We start from the raw sequence: 18,297 nt of genomic DNA, 5'->3' as shown, positions 1-18,297 counted from the left end.
ATAATTAATACTCAATTAATCATGTGTTAATGGCTCACCTCGTTTTACGTATCTCTTCAATCCCCTCCTTCTCAAACACACCCTTAGACCTGATTACTTACAGCTTGTACAAGTTATGGTTGGAGGTTCAGTAATTTCAGCTGTACCTTTTCACTCTTCTTTTCCATCTTAACATAAACCAGGCAGGACCGCAGGAGTTGTTTTGTTGGCACAATTTGCGAGTTGGATGGGGAAGCTTGATATATGAAATTGTACAGGCCATCAAAGTCAAGCCGCTCTCATGTCTCATCATCAGTCAACAGCCACGGGAAGTCAGAAACCGATGGAAGAATGGATGTCAACTCATCAGCCACAATAATCGACCGATCGCCTCGCGCTCTTCTCCTCCTCCGGAATCTCGGATGGTCGGATGGAGCCCGCGACGAGCCGGGCGCCGCGCAGCCGCTTCGTGGTGTGGCTGCACGGCCTCGGCGACACCGGCCGCGCCAACGAGTTCCTCGCCGACAGCTTCCCCACCACGGCCGCCTTCGCCGACGCCCGCTGGGCCTTCCCCACCGCGCCCACCGCTCCGGTCACTTGCAACCGTACGTGAATCGCAACCCCTCCACCAATCAATTGGTCCTCTTGATTCATTGGCGATTCTACGTTCGATTATTCGATTCTAACTAATAAACATATTAATAAGTATATTAGTTAATAATTAGATAATTATATATATCGGATCTTGGTAATTTTTGTTATGTGTTCGTCGCTGGACTGATGCACTCTCTCCATCTCCGTTTCTTCTCAGGCGGCATGCTCATGCCCTCGTGGTTCGACATCCACGACGCGCCCATCACTTCCGTTAGATATCTCTGCCACAACGAAAATTCCCCTGTTTATGCCATGCTTGCAGAAGCCAGAAAAGGAACAATTGTGATGTTCACTTGAGTCTGGATGTGTGCAGGTATCTGTAAGGGACGAGGAGGATGTACTGAGAGCTGTCCAAAGCGTGCACGCGATGATCGACAGAGAGATCGCAGCCGGGACGAATCCACAAGACGTATTCGTTTTTGGACTTAGCCAAGGAGGTAGAACTAACATTGTCATACGACGATTAATATATGTTCATCTGAAGAAAGTTTGATAACTAAACATCTGCACATTTTAGGTGCATTGGGCATAGCAAGCGTGCTGCTTCACCCGAAAACATTAGGCGGATGTGCGGTCTTCAGTGGCTTCCTTCCCTTCAATTCCTCTTTTGCTGTCAGAGTTACTGCACAAGCAAAGAAGGTAATGGTAGGATCACATCGTTGCTCATATTGCTTAATAAGCCAAAATGACTTATTAAAGAATAAAAAACTAATTTATAGATAAAGCTTATATATGTATGTGTTTCTTAGCGGTTTAAAAGCTAATGCTGAAAAAAAAACTACGTTAAAAAATAATTTTAAAATAAAGTTCAAAAATTTAAATTTGGCTTTAATTTTGATTTATTAGGGCAACCAATAATGCTCGTAGTATTTTAACGGAAAAGAAGAGCTAGAGCTAATGACCAGCTCATGCATGACTGCAATGGTAAATAATCATGCTACAGCTACAATGTGGCTTGCAGACACCCGTTTTGTGGATCCATGGGCAAGCAGGCTCTCTAATCCCAATCAAGGAAGGCAGAGATGGAATTAAATTTCTGCGAGGACTTGGCATGAGTTGCGAGTTCAAGGTAATCATACACATTTGCAACTGTTCGTTATGTGCTCCGCTACTAGTAGCTTGCTGATTTAACATTTCAGAATTCGATATAAACGTTTCTCTCACTTGTTGCCGTGTATGTGCGTAGGTATACGACAGGCTTGGGCATTCTTTGGAATACTACGAATTGGATTACTGTCAGCGGTGGGTTGAGAAAATTTTGCACAGGAGTGGAAGAGAAGGCCTGATCCGTAGAGTCTCAAGGAACATCTTCTTGTGCAGTAACCTCTTCAACAGTTCCTAAGAAGAGAAACCACAAGACACAAGTACATCAAAGTACTGAAGTACGAATTGCAGCTTCAAAACACAACTCAAGGCCTCGAGCAACCCGTTTGTTTCTACGGCTCCGTTTGTTTAGACTTATAAGCGTCGAAAAATCTAAACCTAAACAAATAAGTTTCTTCGTTTGACTTTTCTAAAGCTATAAGACACTCTTACACCGTTAAGTTAAAAACTAGGTTAAAAGAAGTTTTTTTAGGGCATGTGTGATTTATAAGCTAGTGAATTTAAATTTAAATTTAGAACTTTAAATTTACTGGCTTATAAATTATATAAAGAAAAAAAAACTAACTTAAAAACCTAAGCTTACAAAAAAGTCCTAAATGTATTCTTTCTCAGGAGATGGGTACACGTGCGTTGTTTGATCACACTATTTTCCTTCTAATAAAACTTCTATACGAGACTTTCAGTTCAAATCATGTGGAATTTTTAACTGTAGCTTTAAAACTTCCAATTTAAAATCTAAAAACTTTCACACTATTACTACCTACGTTTCAAAATGTAGTAGGATGAGACCCATTTAGAAATACGAATCTGGATATGAGACTGCCATATTTTGGGACGGAGGGAGTAATACTTTCGGTCTAGGACATCCCGCTTGCGTGCAAAAGGGGCCCAGGCCCAAAACTGGTGAATTCGTAGAAGGCCCGCACGAGCGGACGAAGCGCTAGGCCTAGGCCTGGGCGGACGGCGACAGGCGGGGACGGGGCCACCCACGCCGCGCGCTCTCTCGTCGCATCGGCAGCAGCGCAGCTCGCCTAGGACGGAGGCGACAGTTCGGACGCTACACGGCACGGGCACGGCAGGATGAGGATGGAGGCGGACGGCGCAAAGCGCACGCCCAAGGTGTGATCCGACCTGACCGGCCTCCGTTTCGCGTCTCCGTTGCCCACGAGGCGATTCCCCCCGCGGCCTAGCTCCTTCGCTGCCCCGATCGATCGCTGACGCTGAACCCCGCCGGCCGCATGGGCATGGCGGCGGCGGGCGGGTACGGGCGCGTGCTGTGGCTGCACGGCTCCGGCCAGACGGGCGAGGAGAGCCGCGCCCAGGTCGCCCCATACTTCGCCGCGCCGGAGCTCGCCTCCGTCCGCTTCTCCTTCCCCACCGCGCCCACCTCCTCCATCCCTTGCTACGGTACCCAAAACCAAACTTTTATATATACACAAAATCTGTTCCAAATCCAAGGCGCATAAAAAATTTCAGAGAGAAACAGGAACATATCTGAATGTCTGTTTCCACCATTGCTGTAGGTGGCGAGGTGATCACGGCTTGGTTCGCCATCCCGGAAGTTCCTATTACTGCTGTAATTCGTACTCCTAACTATTAAAATTCCAAAATGCTGTTCAACTTCATTCAAAAAGAAAATACTTGTGCTTGGTGAATACTGACTTCTCTTGCTAGCATGGCATCGTTTATTGGTTCAAAAGTAACAACATTCTTTTGTCCTTCTTAGAGAACTGCCAGAGATGAAAAGGAAGTGCTCAAAGCTGTGGAGCGTGTGCACGAAATGTTAGACGGAGAAGTAGCTGCTGGGACGAGTCCTTCAAATATATTCGTTTGTGGGTTAAGCCAAGGAGGTAGTAATCTGCATGCTTCTGGTAATGGCATTAGTTAGGACTCACAAGACTATGATTTTAATTGCCTTTTCACAGGTGCTCTAGCCATAGCAAGTGTTCTACTCTACCCAATGACTTTAGGTGGCTGTGTTGTGTTCAGTGGATCACTTCCTCTAAGCAAAACATTTGCTGAGAGTATACCATCTGAAGCTAGAAAGGTAACAGAGCTGCAGATATATTTGCAACGAGCATTTGGTGATCACATCCTCCTGCAAATGGGTTGATTTGTTTGTCTTCATACTGAATCTTCAAAATTTGCAGACACCAGTTTTGTGGTTTCATGGCATGGCTGACGGGGTGGTACTGTTTGAAGCTGGGCATGCTGGGTGTGCATTTTTACAAGAAATTGGCATGCACTGCGAATTCAAGGTGGTAATGAAGCATATTTGACAAAATAACAGTTTTTCTGAAGAATCTGTCTGTTTGCTGACTACAATGTTCTGTTTTTCTTTCACTAATAAAAATGACCAGGCTTATCCTGCACTTGGGCATACATTGGTGGATGAAGAGCTCCAGTATTTTCGACAATGGATCAAGGATCGTTTATCTCAAGGAACTGGAGTTCCAGTGCCATCCTTATCTGACAAGATGGATCTCCAGTAGCTGCTTGTTTTTTTAGAACCAAAGGGCAGGAATCCTAGGCCCCAATTTTTATAGCTCCTTCTTGTTCTTGATGTGGATATTCTAGTCCAATTTATGGCTACCATTCATTGTTGGTACATTGGTGCTACATTTGATGTACTGCGAAATGCCTTTTTATGTTGTGGAATTATGATCTGATAAAGGTTTATGATCCTTGCAATTTCTGCCATTCCATCTTAGAATTTGCATTGCGATTCATTCGATCCTTCAATCAACACATACAATTTGGCAAAACTTACAAAATCAAACCCCCAAAAACAGTTCAAACCTTTTTAATCCCACCAATTGCAGTTTGGTCAACTACCATACCGGCTCATAGCCTGTCGCACCGACCAAGCTGAGTGACGCGTCACGGCCCAGTTGACTTCGGCCCATGACCCAATGAGTAGCCGCCTCCGCTTCCTCTTCTCCCTCGCCGCCGCCATCGCCGCAGCCTCCCTCCTCGCCGCCGCCCTCCGCCGCCGCGCGCCGCCCTCCGGCCTCGCCGCCCGCCTCGTCCCCGCGCCCATGGCGGCGGCGGCGGCCCGCAACCGGAGCTTCGTGCTGTGGCTGCACGGACTCGGCGACTCCGGCCCGGCCAACGAGCCCATCCGCAACTTCTTCTCCGCGCCGGAGTTCCGCCTCACCAAGTGGGCGTTCCCCTCCGCCCCGAACTCCCCCGTCTCCTGCAACCGTACGCCTCGTTGCCCCCCCGCGCCATCTCGTCTTCTCTGCTTCGGATTTGCTCCTGATTCAGTAACGAGATTTTCTTCCTCCTTGCAGATGGCGCTGTGATGCCTTCATGGTTCGACATCCACGAGCTACCCATGAGCTCTGTGAGTTCACTGATTCCACTTATCTAAGCTGATAATTTACTGTACCAGTAGGTATTGATCTTGTTCAAATCTTCAACGAGTAGGGTTCTCCACAAGATGACAGTGGGGTTCTTAAGGCTGTTGAAAATGTGCACGCCATGATTGATAAGGAGGTAGCTGATGGCATCCCTCCAGAGAACATATTTGTTTGTGGATTCAGTCAAGGAGGTAGGACTAGTGCTTTGCATTGTAAGTTTCTGAAGTGGTAAGAAATTTTGTACTGTGAACTAAGTATTGGAGTGCATGTTCGTTGGCAGGTGCTCTCACATTAGCAAGTGTTTTGCTTTATCCCAAGACTCTAGGTGGTGGCGCAGTGTTCAGTGGGTGGCTGCCTTTTGGTTCGTCAGTTACTGAGAGGATTTCACCTGAAGCAAGGAAGGTATGCAATCAATCGCTTTATTCATCAAGTTTAGTTTAATGAAGTTTCATAAGGTGCAAGCGAGCAGTTTAGTTCAATCGCTTCTGGAATATATGCCTGCATTGATATGATCATAAATTCATACCCAGGATTTGTCTCTGAATTAAATATATCTCATAAACACAAGTTGGGTTGCAGATTCATTTGGAAAAATCCATGTGCTGTCTATCGCAGCAGTTACTGATCAACACTGTTCAGTTGTCATTGAGCAAACTTAAGAAATATGGATGTACTAAACGGTAGCAATTCTGTCAAACTGGTTGAATGTAAAGATCTGACTTACCTGAATGATATCAAATGAATGTAAAGATCTACTGTGGCCCAAACTTGCATATCAATTGTATGTCAGTTGGGTGTCAGTATAATCAAATTCACTAGAAATAAGAGCTTACCTTCACCTTAGTGCTTCGGTGGTAGGGTAGGATGAAATGAACCAACGCTGGATCTTTTTTTTTTTAATGTTCACCCGGGGGGGGGGGGGGGATTTTCCCCACCTAAATTTTCATTTAGATGGACAAAGTGGGAGGTAAAGGGTGATAAAAAGGATCCAGCATTACATCAGGGAGAGAGCAGAAGAGAAGCAGTGTTTCCACTGTGTCGCTACAGGGTGTTCTCTATAGTTCATTATTTCCGCCCTCAAAGTTGCATCCTCTACGCATCAGCGTAGGAGTTGTTGAATTGACGGCGCTTCCCCTCGGAAGACCACATCGTGACGATGGTTCCAAAGGCGCCAGAAGCAAAGCAGGTTGAAGGCTCGATACTCGACGACCAGAATGATCGCCGGAGGTTGTAGCTGCCCCATAAGTAGGGCGGAGGTGACTGAGGGTTGAATCCTGATTGCAGACCAGAATGCCGCTGCAAATTTAGTAGTGTTTATTCCATTGTAATTGAACTTCCATAAATGTGTGAATGATAACTTTGACTTTCATAAATGTTAGGTCAACCCTTCTCTGTATGGATAGAAATTTGATGTGAAATTAACTATTTATATGTATGATTTATTAAGCTTAGATTCTTTTTTTGGGTCTGTTTTCAACTTTTCAGACTCCAATTCTGTGGTCACATGGAATAGCTGACAATGTAGTATTGTTTGAAGCTGGTCAAGCTGGTCCACCTTTTTTGCAAAATGCTGGTTTCAGTTGTGAATTTAAGGTAATTATGTATCTTCTTTTTTTCTTGCACATAAGAGGACCTTTGATTTACAAGCTGGTTCTAATTGTATCAAGTTATCATCTGTGTTTGTTTAATCAGGCATATCCAGGTCTTGGTCACTCGATTTCCAAGGAAGAGCTATATTCTCTTGAGTCTTGGATCAAGAATCATCTAAAGGCCTCTCAGGAGAAGGAAAATTAACATTGCTTTGGCCTGCCGTCACTCTGTGGTACATAAAATTTGGTGAGAATATGTTGACCTTTACGGACACTCATTTGGAAGTTTTTATTTGGGATTGATCAATGTGTCAACAGATATTTGACTCGTAACGGCCATAGCCGCACATGTACAATCGCTGGAGTTTGTATGTTCCTGGCATGACCAACTGCACCTTAGAATTTACTATATAGTGACAAAGTATTGAATAAATACCCCGTGTTCCAGTTAACTGTCCAAGTGTCCAACATTCCGGTCCCTTTTGCTTTTCCTATAGTTCAATTCTAAACTCTCAAATTGAATACGTTGCCACACTTTGTGAGACAGAACATCCCTTTTGCCTTCCCTATTTAGTTCAATTCTAAACTCTCAAATTGAATGCATTGCCACACTTTGTGAGACAGGACATAGGCTGTGGGTGTCTTTAGTTCATGCTAAAATTGGAAGTTTGGTTGAAATTGGAACGATGTGACGGAAAAGTTGGAAATTTGTGTGTGTGGGAAAGTTTTGATGTGATGGAAAAGTTGGAAGTTTGAAGAAAAATTTTAGAACTAAACTCGGCCTGTGTTTAGTACCACGCCAAAATTGAAAGTTTGAAGAAATTAGAACGATGTGACGGAAAAGTTAAAAGTTGAAGAAAAAAGTTGGAATCTAAACAGGGCCAAATGCAAGGAAAAAAGATATGCACTACTGTCCTTTGACTTTGAGTGGAAGAGACTCATAGGCTGGCGGTGGATGCATAGGAGGATGACTACAGGACTGTTGTTTGGTTGGCAAGCAAGCATTTGGTCTGTCATGTGTTATGTTCCTCAACGATGTCAATTTCAAAGTTTTAATGCACAAATTCAAACTTAAGTGACTGAACTGTCGTGTTCCTTTCGGAGGTTTTAAACTTGTCATCACTTTTAAACCCCAATGTCAAGTTGATCGTTTCCGTGTGCAGACCACTGACCATTTCAGCGATGTGTGATCGCGAGACACTTGACTTTGCTGCTGCTGCCAATGATTTTGTGAAGAGTGGTGAACGAATAGTGCCTTTTTCGAACTTTAGCTTTCAAAACAGAGGATGTTATACGTACATGAAAATTCGTAGTCTACTCCGCTTGACCTATTTGGCCTGATCGTAGATGTCTACTTAAAGAATTTCGGAATAACTTAAGTCATTACCGTTTGGAATAAAATGTATTTCGGGCCCCCAGTTTGTTTGGAATAAAATGCAATTCTGCCCAAGTTGCATTAGAAATACGTATACACAACTTGCAAAATTAACATGTAGTACATATAAATACTAGAATAATTCAAGTTTTACTGCAAGAGACCCGATAAATTGAGCTAAGCACACTTCGGGCCTTATCTTTTCGCTTATGCCTATACTTATCAGCTAAATTTTAAATTTTCAACTTTAAACTTAAAGTTGATTTTGAGATTTTTTTCATCGATGTTTATTTTTCAGCCTTTACTTTTAGATCACTAAAAGCATGTATATAAAAAAAATTTTCACAAATTACTTTTTATTTGTAAATATGTCGTTTGTCTTATTCCGCGAATAAACGAAACGATGGGTGTTCGTCTCTAGATCAATCCTTCCTTCCAGAACAGCATGTATCAAATGTCTCTCGAGATCCAAGCTGACGCCCAATTAGGCCAACCGTTCCACCAGCTAACGATATTTTTGTACCCCCAACCTATTGCGATTTAGGGAAGAAAATCTTAAACGAGAAGAAGCATCGGAGGACGAGAACGGCAACGGCAGCACGGGGAACAGGCGACGGGGAGGACGCTATATGTTGCAGTAGAAAAACGCGACCACCACGACGGCGACGCGTTCTCCCAACCGGTCAGCAAGCCTCCCCTTTCGACAATACCAACGCGTACAAAAGCCCAAGTCGCCATTCCCGCTCCTCGTGCTCACCGCCACCATCTCACCTCGCCTCCCCACCGCTCCCCTTTGTCTCATCTTCACCGCCTCTACTTTACTCTACAAACTGTATGATACTCCATAATTTTGGAGTATGTATGTAGTGCTAGTCAGGTACAGCCAAGAACGCATCCTCGTCGTCGAGACCACCTTCGTATCCTAGGCAAAAATGCTTCCTGCTGCAATCCAACAAGACGAACATTTTTGGAGGTTTAGATGTACTTTAGTCTTCTTTGTTTAAAACATAAGATTAAACAAACCATCCCCGCAAAAAAAAGATTAAATAAACCACATGAATAGAAAAAAAAACATGAAATGTTGATAGAAAAATTACGGAGTACTGTAAAACATGATTGTTTAGTTAGATAGCAAGAAAAAGATATGAATTGGCTGAGAGAGATAAACTCAACTTTTCAGAAAGTTTTAAGCTCTCGTTAACTTTTCTTCGAAATTTGTATAGCATTGTCCATTTCATAAAATTTTTTTAAGGAAAATAAGAATTCAATCTTTTATTTCAAATATCTTTGTAGGATTTTTTTAGAACTAAAATCCTCTAAAATTTTTGTGTTTTTCATACAACCAGGGTTTTAAATTTTGAAATCAGCATTTCTGCCGCAGCTGAGCAATAGAACCGAAATTTCAGAAAAAAAATCGTACGAAATTTTTTGAATTTTGACGGATTTTGTATAAATCTGAATAAAATTTGATCAAATTCACCAAAAAATTACAAAAAACCGAAATTTTCGGGCGAGATGTTAGCATTTCGGTGGGGGCGAAATTTCCGAAATTTCAAACACTGCATACAACTCACGGGGCCTAATTTGAGAAGATTTTCGTAAGAAATTCATAGGAAACAGTGCGTTTGAAAATGATGGACGCATATGCTGCTGACTGCAATTCAGGGCTCCGGCGCCGCTGACCATTGGCCTCTCCACGGAGCGCACTGTCCCTGTCGCTGGCGACTGTGCTGAACGAGAGTGAGAGCGACCGATCAAAATTTAACCCGAGTTTGGCCCACACACACTTGCAGTGCAGACGTACTCCCCCAAAATTGAATGACATTTAGGACGGGAGAATTCAATTCAAGCTACTCCAAAATTGAATGAGCTATGATAACCATCCTCCAAAATCGAAATCGAATTTGAGATCAAATCTCGCAGGAGCAAATGGAGCCCAATAATGGAGGAGGTATACTGATGCCTCCGTCATACAAGGGTCCCCTGCCTCTGCATCCGCACTGCGGCGTCGTCATGGCTCTCGTTTTCTTTTTGCCTTTGCATCTTCGCAGAGCAGCGCCCGCCTGCCAAACTGCCGATCGAAAACATCAGTAGTAGCCATCAAATGCAGCATTTCTTCTTGTACGTCTCGTTTCTTTTTCCAACCGGCCTCTGCCTCTGCCTCTCCGTGCTGCAGCTTGTTGATCTCTCTACAGAGAGAGGTGCAGTGCAGAGCCCATAAATTGTCAGCAACCTGCTTCCTGTCCTTCATCTCGTACTGTAGTACTACGATAACAGTGACAGTCAGGCTGTGTTTATTCAGCGCAAAGTTTGGATTTTAGTTAAAATTAGAGATGATTGTGACTGAAAAATTATGTGTGTATGACAGGTTGATGTGATAGAAAAGGACTGAAGTTTGGATCCAAACTTTGGATCTAAACACGGGCTCCCTTTGCATTTGGTACTCAGCTTGTGCTTAATAGTAGCACATCAATGTGTCACTGATGAGATGGAGGAAGAACTAAAGAAGTCGTAAAATCTCAGCAGTGGTGGCAAGGAGTATTAAAGTTCAATAAAGCTTTGCACTGATTGTACTAAAGGAAATACTAACAAATTTTGTGGAGTACACGTCCTTGGGTGAAAACTATAGCTCGTTCACGGCTAACTTTCGTTTTGCAATTTGCACATTGCAAGTAGCACTAATTTCTATTCACATTCTTTTCAAGAGTACCAGTGCAGTGCAAGAGGAAAGCTCTAATGCTTCTTTTTCGAGCCGTCCAACAGGGTAGCTGAAAAGAAAAAGGGTACAAATGTACTAAAATTCAAAAAGGAGAAGTAAAAAATTTAACATGAAAAAACATGCCTTTTTTTGGCTGGAAAAAAACCCAGGTGGTGTTTGGGAAGGAGGGACTAACACCACTGCAGTACTTGATTACTTATCCATGAAGGAGTCTGAACCAAATTTGATGTTCCTTTACCACATTTACAATTGTGACAACAACATTGCCTTCTTTCAAAAAGATGCTGAAGACATGTTGGTCAAATTTGCTGTTCTTTTACCACATTCAAGATTGTGATCAAGCCTTGCTTCAAAAAGATGGTGAAAACATGTTGCTTAGCAGATACTATTACACTGCCTGTGGAACTGTTAGAATTGACTACATCAAGGATGCTGCTGTGATTCCATTATTCAGGGAGATGAACCCCAACTAGTGCATGGAACACGCTTAACGATCATGGAAAAAACAATTGGCTTTGCACATATGCTTTTCCTTAATAGAGGAGGAATGTACAACCAGGCAAGCATAACTTGATACTGCCTCCATTTGCAGATATCCCATAAAAGAGGATTTCTTGCCCACTCAAGCTTTACAAAAGTTTAATTAACTAAAAACATTCCTCTCCATTGCAGTAGGAATCACTCAACAGTTCCATCCATACACATGATGCAGCCATCAGAACCAGATGCTATGCTAGTACCATGAAGTCAATGCAAAAACAGCTACTCCTAAATTACAAGGAGAAGAAATGGAAATGATATTGTTCTCTTGCAAAAGAAGTTCATTGTTGAACCAAAGGAGCAAAAATATGGTACAGTGAGGTTGATTGAAGGGAAGAACTGTAATTTGGATTGGATTACACTACACCATCTTGATTTTCCCTCCAAACCTCAGTGCTCATCAGAGTGCAAGAAATCAAAAGAAAGAACAGCAAAAGGAGCATAGAGCTGAGGTGCTCTTGATCAAAACAACTACTGATACTGACCTTGACCTGACCTTCTTGGTCGTCTTCTTCCTTCTCCTAATCTACAAGAACATGGGGAGCAGCAGCTGCAGGAGGAGGAGGAGCTCAGTTCCAAGCTCCCCACACCTTCTCCCCGATGAAGCGCACCAGCCTCCCCACCGTGCTCTTCTCGGCGTTGCTGCTGCTGCTGCTGCTGCAATCGCCCTCGCTCAACGTCGTCTCGTCGTCCGCATCGCCGTCCATGCTGTCGCCCTCTTCCTCCTCCTCCTCGTCGTCGCCATCGCCCTCGTAGTCGCCGTCCTCCTCGCCATCGAAGCCACAGGCGTGGTGGTGGTGTTCCACGCTGGCATCCGCCTCCTTGGTGGCACTTGCATCCTCCTCGCAGTCGCCGCCTCCGCGTTTGCCGCCGCGGCGGCGGCGGGGAGGGCGGCGCGGCGGGCCAGCTCCGCCGCCGCCGCCGCCGCCGCTGCCCTCCTCCACGGCGTCGATGATGCGGTGGATGACGTGGCGGTTGGGGGACGCGTCCCAACGCGCCCAGAAGCTCTTGTAGCAGCCGAAGCACCCGCACCCCATCTCCGGCGGGTGAGCCCCGCGGCGGCGGCGGCGTCCCCCGGCCGCCCCACCTCCAGACAGCAGGTAGGCGAGCACCTCCTGCTCCTCCGCCGTGAGCGCCGACGCCAGGGCCAGCACAGCGGCCGGCAGCACAACCGCTGCCGCCGCAGCAGCATCCGCCTGCGCCTGCTGCGCCGGCGCCGGGTGCACCCTCCGTCCCTTCCCCTGGTACAACTTCTTCATCCTCCTCACCCCCAACTACTACTACTCACTCGCACTTACTTCAGCCGGAGTTCGCCGGGTTAGGTGCCCACCAACTGCTCGACCAAAAGCCAACCTCGGGGACGGGTTGGTGCGGGTAGGTGGCGGGCTCCCGTCGGCTACGACGTTGCTGTTCGCAGCCGCTGCTGGATGGCGCCCGCGCAGCTCGTCCTCCTCTCTCCTTCGTTCTCCGCAGCAGCAGCAGCGAGAGGGAGGAGCGCGTCGTGTGGTGTTTGGTTTGGTGGGTGCGAACTCTTTAGCCGAGGAGACGGGGGAATCTGACGGGTGGTGTACGGGAATCTCTTGCAGTCGTGCACTTGCTCTCTCCTCCCTCCGGTCCAATCGGGGGTTGGGTGCGGTGCGACCGCGCGTGTGTGGCGCCGTATCGGTCGCGACGGCGAACGCGAGTCCATGCTACGACCTACGACCACGTAAACGGTCCTCCTCACGGCTCTTCTCGGTCTTCCCCGAGCGCCGTGTCGCATCGCAACACGCCCGTACATTACATATGCGACTCGTGCTGCTGTACCCCACACACACCTGGTCTCATGGGCCGAGCACATTGCAAATTCTGATCTCGCAAGCCCAAGCCCAGTTTAACGCTGTTCCAAACTTTCCAATCGGCTTCACTTTGCACATTCCTGTCACACTGCCTTCTTCAGAGATCACTGCAGAAGACTGAAGAAAATCGCCAACAAAAAGCCATATATCGCGCCTTCGTGGAGCACAAAAGAGATGGATTGACGATTCACGGATCACATTCTTTTTTTGTGAACAAGAAAGATCCATGCTTGTATTGTGGTCGAACACGCCTTCTCTGACTGCTGCTGCTTGCTCATTCATTCGTAGGGGTTCCTGAAGCTCTTGAGGAGATCGGGGATGTCGTAGGCGAGCATGTCGTCGACGCCCTGCACCAGCTTGGGCTTCAGCCTCTCGAACTTGTCGAAGTTGTAGGCGCTCAGTGTCTCCCTGTACTCATCCACGCTGGGGAAGTCGCCGGCCGGCAAGTGCAGCTCCTTCTGAACCTTGGCGAACTGCTCGTCGAGGGTGTCGAGCAGCCGCTGCTGCGCCTTGGCCTTGCCCATCAGCGCCGGCATCTCCTTCTTCAGGTGGCTGATTATGTGAGCATGGACCTTGGCTGACCTCGAACGCTTCACGAATTCGTTGATCTGAAAACACCAAACAGTTTTTCAGTGACAGAATGAATGGTTAGCATGAGTGAGCATATATATGTAATCTTGCAAGAAAAGGTGTTTCTGATGATGATGATGATGAGCTTCTCACTCGACGGTCACAGGCTTTCTTTGGAATGTCATTCAGGTCGGAGAGCAGGTCTTCTTGTTCTTTCTCAAACAGTTCTTTACCCAGTGGCCCAGCTACTGTCTCCCTAATGGGCTTGTCGTTAAATGAACTGTCACATGTTAATTTGGAATTGTCAGTGGTAAGGTTGTGTGATCTTTGCAAAACCATCAGATTGATCGATGCATTGCCATATGTGAAGGTGAAGCTTCTGGGGAAGATGACATCATACCCTATGTACACACGCATGACTTCTGGTGTGTTCAGAACTTTCCCAAGCGACCATAGCAGTGCTCCATAGACTCTCATGAGCTGAGGATAAATTTGTCAGAAGCAAAGTCGTTATTTGCTTTCAATCAACATAGCTACTCTTTTTTGTCTCCACTTGAAATGTAAAAAACAAATCAATGTTTCTTATCACACTCCATGATTTTTTTTCCTATGCATAAAGAGGATGAAAATGGAATATGTTATCACACTATAAAGGGATAGCAATAACACTCACTTGTTGTGCATCAACTTGGTCTGCTTTGTTCAGAACTATACGTATTTTATCATCATGCCCTTTGAGTGACCCAATTACACGCTTGAACTCATCACTGATGTCAAGCTTATGTGGATCAAATAGGAGAAGAATTAGGTCACACTTGGCTGCAAACCATGATGTAACTCCAGTGAAGTCATAGCTACGCTGTGTTCGCTGCTTTTCCCCTGATAAAACTCCAGGAGTGTCCACAAAGGTTATATGATCCAGTAGCTTGGCAATGTAAAAGATGCTAACAATTAGCTTCTTTCTGAGTGCAACATAATGAAAAATATGAAGTAGAATAATCAGTGCAAGAGAAGGAATATACTGGATGAGGCATCTGAGAACATTCAAACTTTGATAGAAATGCTGTCCCAAAAGATGACAAGCCACTATATGGCATGTCTGCTTGCACGGCAATTGTGTTTCCAGGGATGCATCTTTCATCAGGTCCAGACTGCAGTAGTGAGAGGATGTATCATTGGGAAGTGAAGATCAGTGGAGATATGTTAGGTAGAACAAACAAAAGTTAGGCAAAGCAAATTGACACATCTCCATATAGAACCTACAGTAATAACAACAAATCTGTCAGTTGTAGGCTCTGGACCAATATGAGCACCTGCAAGAGAAACAACTCAGATATTGTTACATTTTTTTCAAGGGAAAATGTGTAGAAAGAGAATGGAAAATATAATTCTCAATAAGAAGGAAAAGGAACACAATATTTCATCCTGTTTACCTGGATAATTTGTCTTCAGTAAATGCTTTATGAATGTGGTTTTTCCTGTGGAATACTGACCCAGCAACATGACCATTGGCTTCGCATCGAAATCACTGCTAGTCTACAAAATGGAAAAACATGACGTAGAAAGCTCCATTAGGAAGTCATGCATGCCAACTGAGAGGAATAGAGGCCTTGTTTAGTTCCAAACTTTTTCTTCAAACTTCCAACTTTTCCATCACATCAAAACTTTCCTACACACATAAACTTCCAACTTTTCCATCACATCGTTCCAATTTCAACCAAACTTCCAATTTTGACGTGAACTAAACACACCCAGAATAGATAAGATGTATCAAGCATTATTTCACCAACAAGCGATGGAATAGTATATGTGAAATTTGAAGTTCATAAGGGAGGTGACACACCAGCAAAGGTGAAACAAAGTCATCGAACTGATATGTTTTTTCTAGTGGCCTCAACTTCTCAATGTAAGATTTCTTTAACCCATCGATGATCGAAGTAACTGATCTTAAAGGAATCTGCGCAGAGAATAATTAGCATCATGTAAAACTATTTGTAATAATATGTACTCATATTATCAGCACCTGCGTTATTGTTGTACCTTCTTTCCTGACTTGGAGTTAAACCAGTTGGCTGATGCAGGCAATTCTGACGGATGACGTACTGCATGATTGGCAAGATAAAAGTTGGAAACTATATATGGGCCAAATGAACCAAGAGAAAAAAAGGAACTCCCCCCTAGGTAAAGGTAACAATCCATACCGACAATATCAGAGTTGCTCTTGCTCATAGAATTATTTTTCTTTCAGGATCAAAAAAATGGAGAAATGGTTAGAGAAATTAAAATGTCCGTGTGCTGTAGCTGCAGCATTTTCCAACGCAAATGAAACTAAAAGATCGATGCAGACATACTAGTTTTTTGTCCAGACCTTCCATTGTCGGAGGTAGCAACGTCTCCAAATCTGATGTAAAAGGTGATGGTGAGTATGCCAATAGTTTCTTCAGAAATATAACTAGTGCTAAGTATATATAATTACTGCCTACGGGCAGAGGCCGGAGATGTAACCTATTTCCATTATCTAAAAAAAAGTATATATAATTACTAATTGCATCAGTTTTACCTGCATGTGCAAGGGTGTCCTGACTAATCTCATTCCCAGCTTGTGCAAGAGAAACCAGCTGCACATCGGCATGTGCTTTAATGTACCATATCAATTGCAGCATCAAATACAAATGCCCCACAAAAATAAATCAGTGTCACGAACATACCTGCATTGCGGTCATAAACTCCGAGAATCCAAGATAACCCTGACGCTTGGAATCAGCGATTGCCCAGACCTAAATGCCCCAAGGAAAAATGTAATGCTTGTGGATTGTGATCATAATTTCATAACAGAAGAAAATGTGCATCACCATAATTTCATAACCAAACGTTTGGCTTTCTCTCTCTTTTTTTATATATATCTACGAACAATCACGGTTGTCGTCCAGAATTGTGCACCTTTTTTCTACAATTCTGATTATGCCTAAAAGAGAATTTGCACCTGCTTCAGCTCGGGGCGGGAGAGATTCGACATGGCGAAGAACTTGAGCGCGTCTTTCCCCGTCACGCGCCCATCTCCATCTACCAACATACACCAACAGATTCAGAGACATTTTCACCGGCAAAGATCGAGGAAGACAAAAACATAAAGAGGGCGTCGTGCTCAGCGATGGGGGGCAAACCGTCGTCGGCGAGGGAGAACCACCGGAGGTAGGCTTCGCGCTGCTCCCTGAGGCCCCATTTCTTGGGCGGCGAGTCCGATCCCATCTCCCCCGGCTCCTCGCCTTCTCTCCTCTCCGTCGGGGGAGAGAGAAGAGGAGACAGAGAGAGAACGAGAGGATGGAGAGAGGTGTGGCTGGCGAATGCCCCGATTGCCGCGCGCGGGGGATCGGCTCCCGCGCGGGTTTTAAAGAGTAAACGGCTCGATCGCCGCGGCAAATGCGCCATGGACCTCGCGGTGTCTTGTTGGGCTTCTCGCGGTTTCAGGTTACTTTCAGCCCGCGAAAGGGTTAGGCGGCCCAGAGGAACAGCAGCGCACGCGGCGGGGGATGGGATGGAAGACTTGGCCTGGTCGCGGTGGCGACGCGGTCAAAAACGGGGCCCCGCGCGTGGCCTCAGTTCCCGAGTTGGGTCGGGCGAGTCACATCGCGTCGCATCAAAAGACGGTGCGCTTCTCGGGCGGCGCGAGCGACACCACCACGGCACCACGCGTCGACGTCCCTCTGGCCGCGCGCCCCGCGCAGCCGCGTGGGTTGGCGGGCGGGCGACCACCCGCTGCGCTCCCGCCACTGGCTTGTGGGGTCGAGGTCGACGTGTGTGGTGTGGGAGCCACTGCGTGAGGCGTGACTCCACCCACGGGGAGGTGTGCGTCGGGCGGTGCGTGGCAACCGCGCGGTGCGCGCAGCCAGCCAGCCACAGGATGGACGAGTCCTGGGCAGGAGGCAGCGCCGCAGCGAGCGGCTGATTGCTGCGAGCTGTGTGACCTGTCAGTAGATCCCCGTTTTCTTCCCGATCAATACAAGGGGTGTGTTTAGTTGGGGAAAAAAAATTTTTGTATTACGTTGAAAAAAACTAATTTTAGACATGAAAAAACTAATTTTAGAACTCGCCTAGAAACTACGAGACGAATCTTTTGAGACTAATTAAGCCGTCATTAGCACATGTAGGTTACTATAGCACTTATAGCTAATCACGGACTAATTAGGTTTAAAAGTTTCGTCTCGCGATTTCCTCCATGACTGTACAATTAGTTTTTTTTATCTATATTTAATGTTTCATGCATGTCTCTAAAGATTCGATGTGATGTTTTTGAGAAAAAAATTTGGAGAACTAAAGGGGCCCAAGGTGAAATCATATTTACACGGTGAAATGATATGGACGGAAGTTTTGCGGCAGCGTTGCGTGCCGCAGATTGAAATTAATGTACTAACTCCGTCCCTAAATAATGGATTTACTAAAACGTTTAACTGTTTATTTTATTTAAAAATTTTATTAAAAAAATTAAAAAAAACTAGTTGCACATAAAGTACTATTCATGTTTTATCATATAATAACAAAAACAATATTAATCGTAAAAATTTTTCAA

The 18,297-nt window shown here is 45.2% G+C and overlaps 5 protein-coding genes across 7 annotated transcripts; 3 read left to right on the top strand and 2 right to left on the bottom strand.

Moving 5' to 3' along the window:
- The first annotated feature begins 74 nt into the window (after positions 1–74).
- LOC129602878 (carboxylesterase) lies at positions 75–2,199 on the top strand. Of its 3 annotated transcripts, none has more exons than NM_001419934.1 (6): positions 75–584; positions 791–843; positions 947–1,070; positions 1,151–1,272; positions 1,577–1,702; positions 1,820–2,132. In NM_001419934.1, the coding sequence occupies exons 1-6, from the start codon at positions 410–412 to the stop codon at positions 1,973–1,975; spliced, it is 756 nt and encodes a 251-aa protein (NP_001406863.1). In that variant the 5' UTR covers positions 75–409; the 3' UTR covers positions 1,976–2,132. The 3 variants fall into 3 exon arrangements, 2 of the variants coding, with proteins under 2 accessions (NP_001406863.1, XP_015635944.1); XM_015780458.3 differs by having other exon boundaries at positions 345–584; positions 1,595–1,702; positions 1,820–2,199; NR_185122.1 differs by having other exon boundaries at positions 791–1,070.
- A 543-nt stretch (positions 2,200–2,742) lies between these two features.
- On the top strand, positions 2,743–4,437 carry LOC136356390 (probable carboxylesterase Os04g0669600). The gene is made up of 6 exons (XM_066310173.1): positions 2,743–3,144; positions 3,261–3,313; positions 3,464–3,587; positions 3,663–3,784; positions 3,888–3,995; positions 4,098–4,437. Exons 1-6 carry the CDS (start codon positions 2,976–2,978, stop codon positions 4,227–4,229), a joined length of 708 nt encoding a protein of 235 aa, XP_066166270.1. The 5' UTR covers positions 2,743–2,975; the 3' UTR covers positions 4,230–4,437.
- Positions 4,438–4,602: 165 nt separating this feature from the next.
- On the top strand, positions 4,603–7,235 carry LOC4337344 (probable carboxylesterase Os04g0669500). Its single transcript, NM_001419930.1, has 6 exons — positions 4,603–4,941; positions 5,031–5,083; positions 5,167–5,290; positions 5,380–5,501; positions 6,585–6,692; positions 6,792–7,235. The coding sequence occupies exons 1-6, from the start codon at positions 4,650–4,652 to the stop codon at positions 6,891–6,893; spliced, it is 801 nt and encodes a 266-aa protein (NP_001406859.1). The 5' UTR covers positions 4,603–4,649; the 3' UTR covers positions 6,894–7,235.
- A 4,333-nt stretch (positions 7,236–11,568) lies between these two features.
- LOC4337343 (uncharacterized) lies at positions 11,569–12,827 on the bottom strand. The gene has a single exon (XM_015778120.3). It carries the CDS (start codon positions 12,579–12,581, stop codon positions 11,892–11,894), a length of 690 nt encoding a protein of 229 aa, XP_015633606.1. The 5' UTR covers positions 12,582–12,827; the 3' UTR covers positions 11,569–11,891.
- A 479-nt stretch (positions 12,828–13,306) lies between these two features.
- On the bottom strand, positions 13,307–17,118 carry LOC4337342 (EH domain-containing protein 1). Its single transcript, XM_015778119.3, has 15 exons — positions 16,895–17,118; positions 16,714–16,793; positions 16,439–16,507; positions 16,291–16,348; positions 16,082–16,131; positions 15,932–15,971; positions 15,771–15,832; positions 15,574–15,687; positions 15,164–15,266; positions 14,994–15,043; positions 14,753–14,881; positions 14,404–14,655; positions 14,131–14,210; positions 13,884–14,010; positions 13,307–13,768 (listed from the first exon to the last, which is right to left on the bottom strand). Exons 1-15 carry the CDS (start codon positions 16,977–16,979, stop codon positions 13,439–13,441), a joined length of 1,629 nt encoding a protein of 542 aa, XP_015633605.1. The 5' UTR covers positions 16,980–17,118; the 3' UTR covers positions 13,307–13,438.
- Between the last annotated feature and the right edge of the window lie 1,179 nt (positions 17,119–18,297).

The sequence above is a fragment of the Oryza sativa genome, chromosome 4 (assembly GCF_034140825.1).
Source record: "Oryza sativa Japonica Group chromosome 4, ASM3414082v1".
Classification (NCBI taxonomy): domain Eukaryota; kingdom Viridiplantae; phylum Streptophyta; class Magnoliopsida; order Poales; family Poaceae; genus Oryza; species Oryza sativa.
This window is presented reverse-complemented; position numbering and strand designations above follow the sequence as displayed.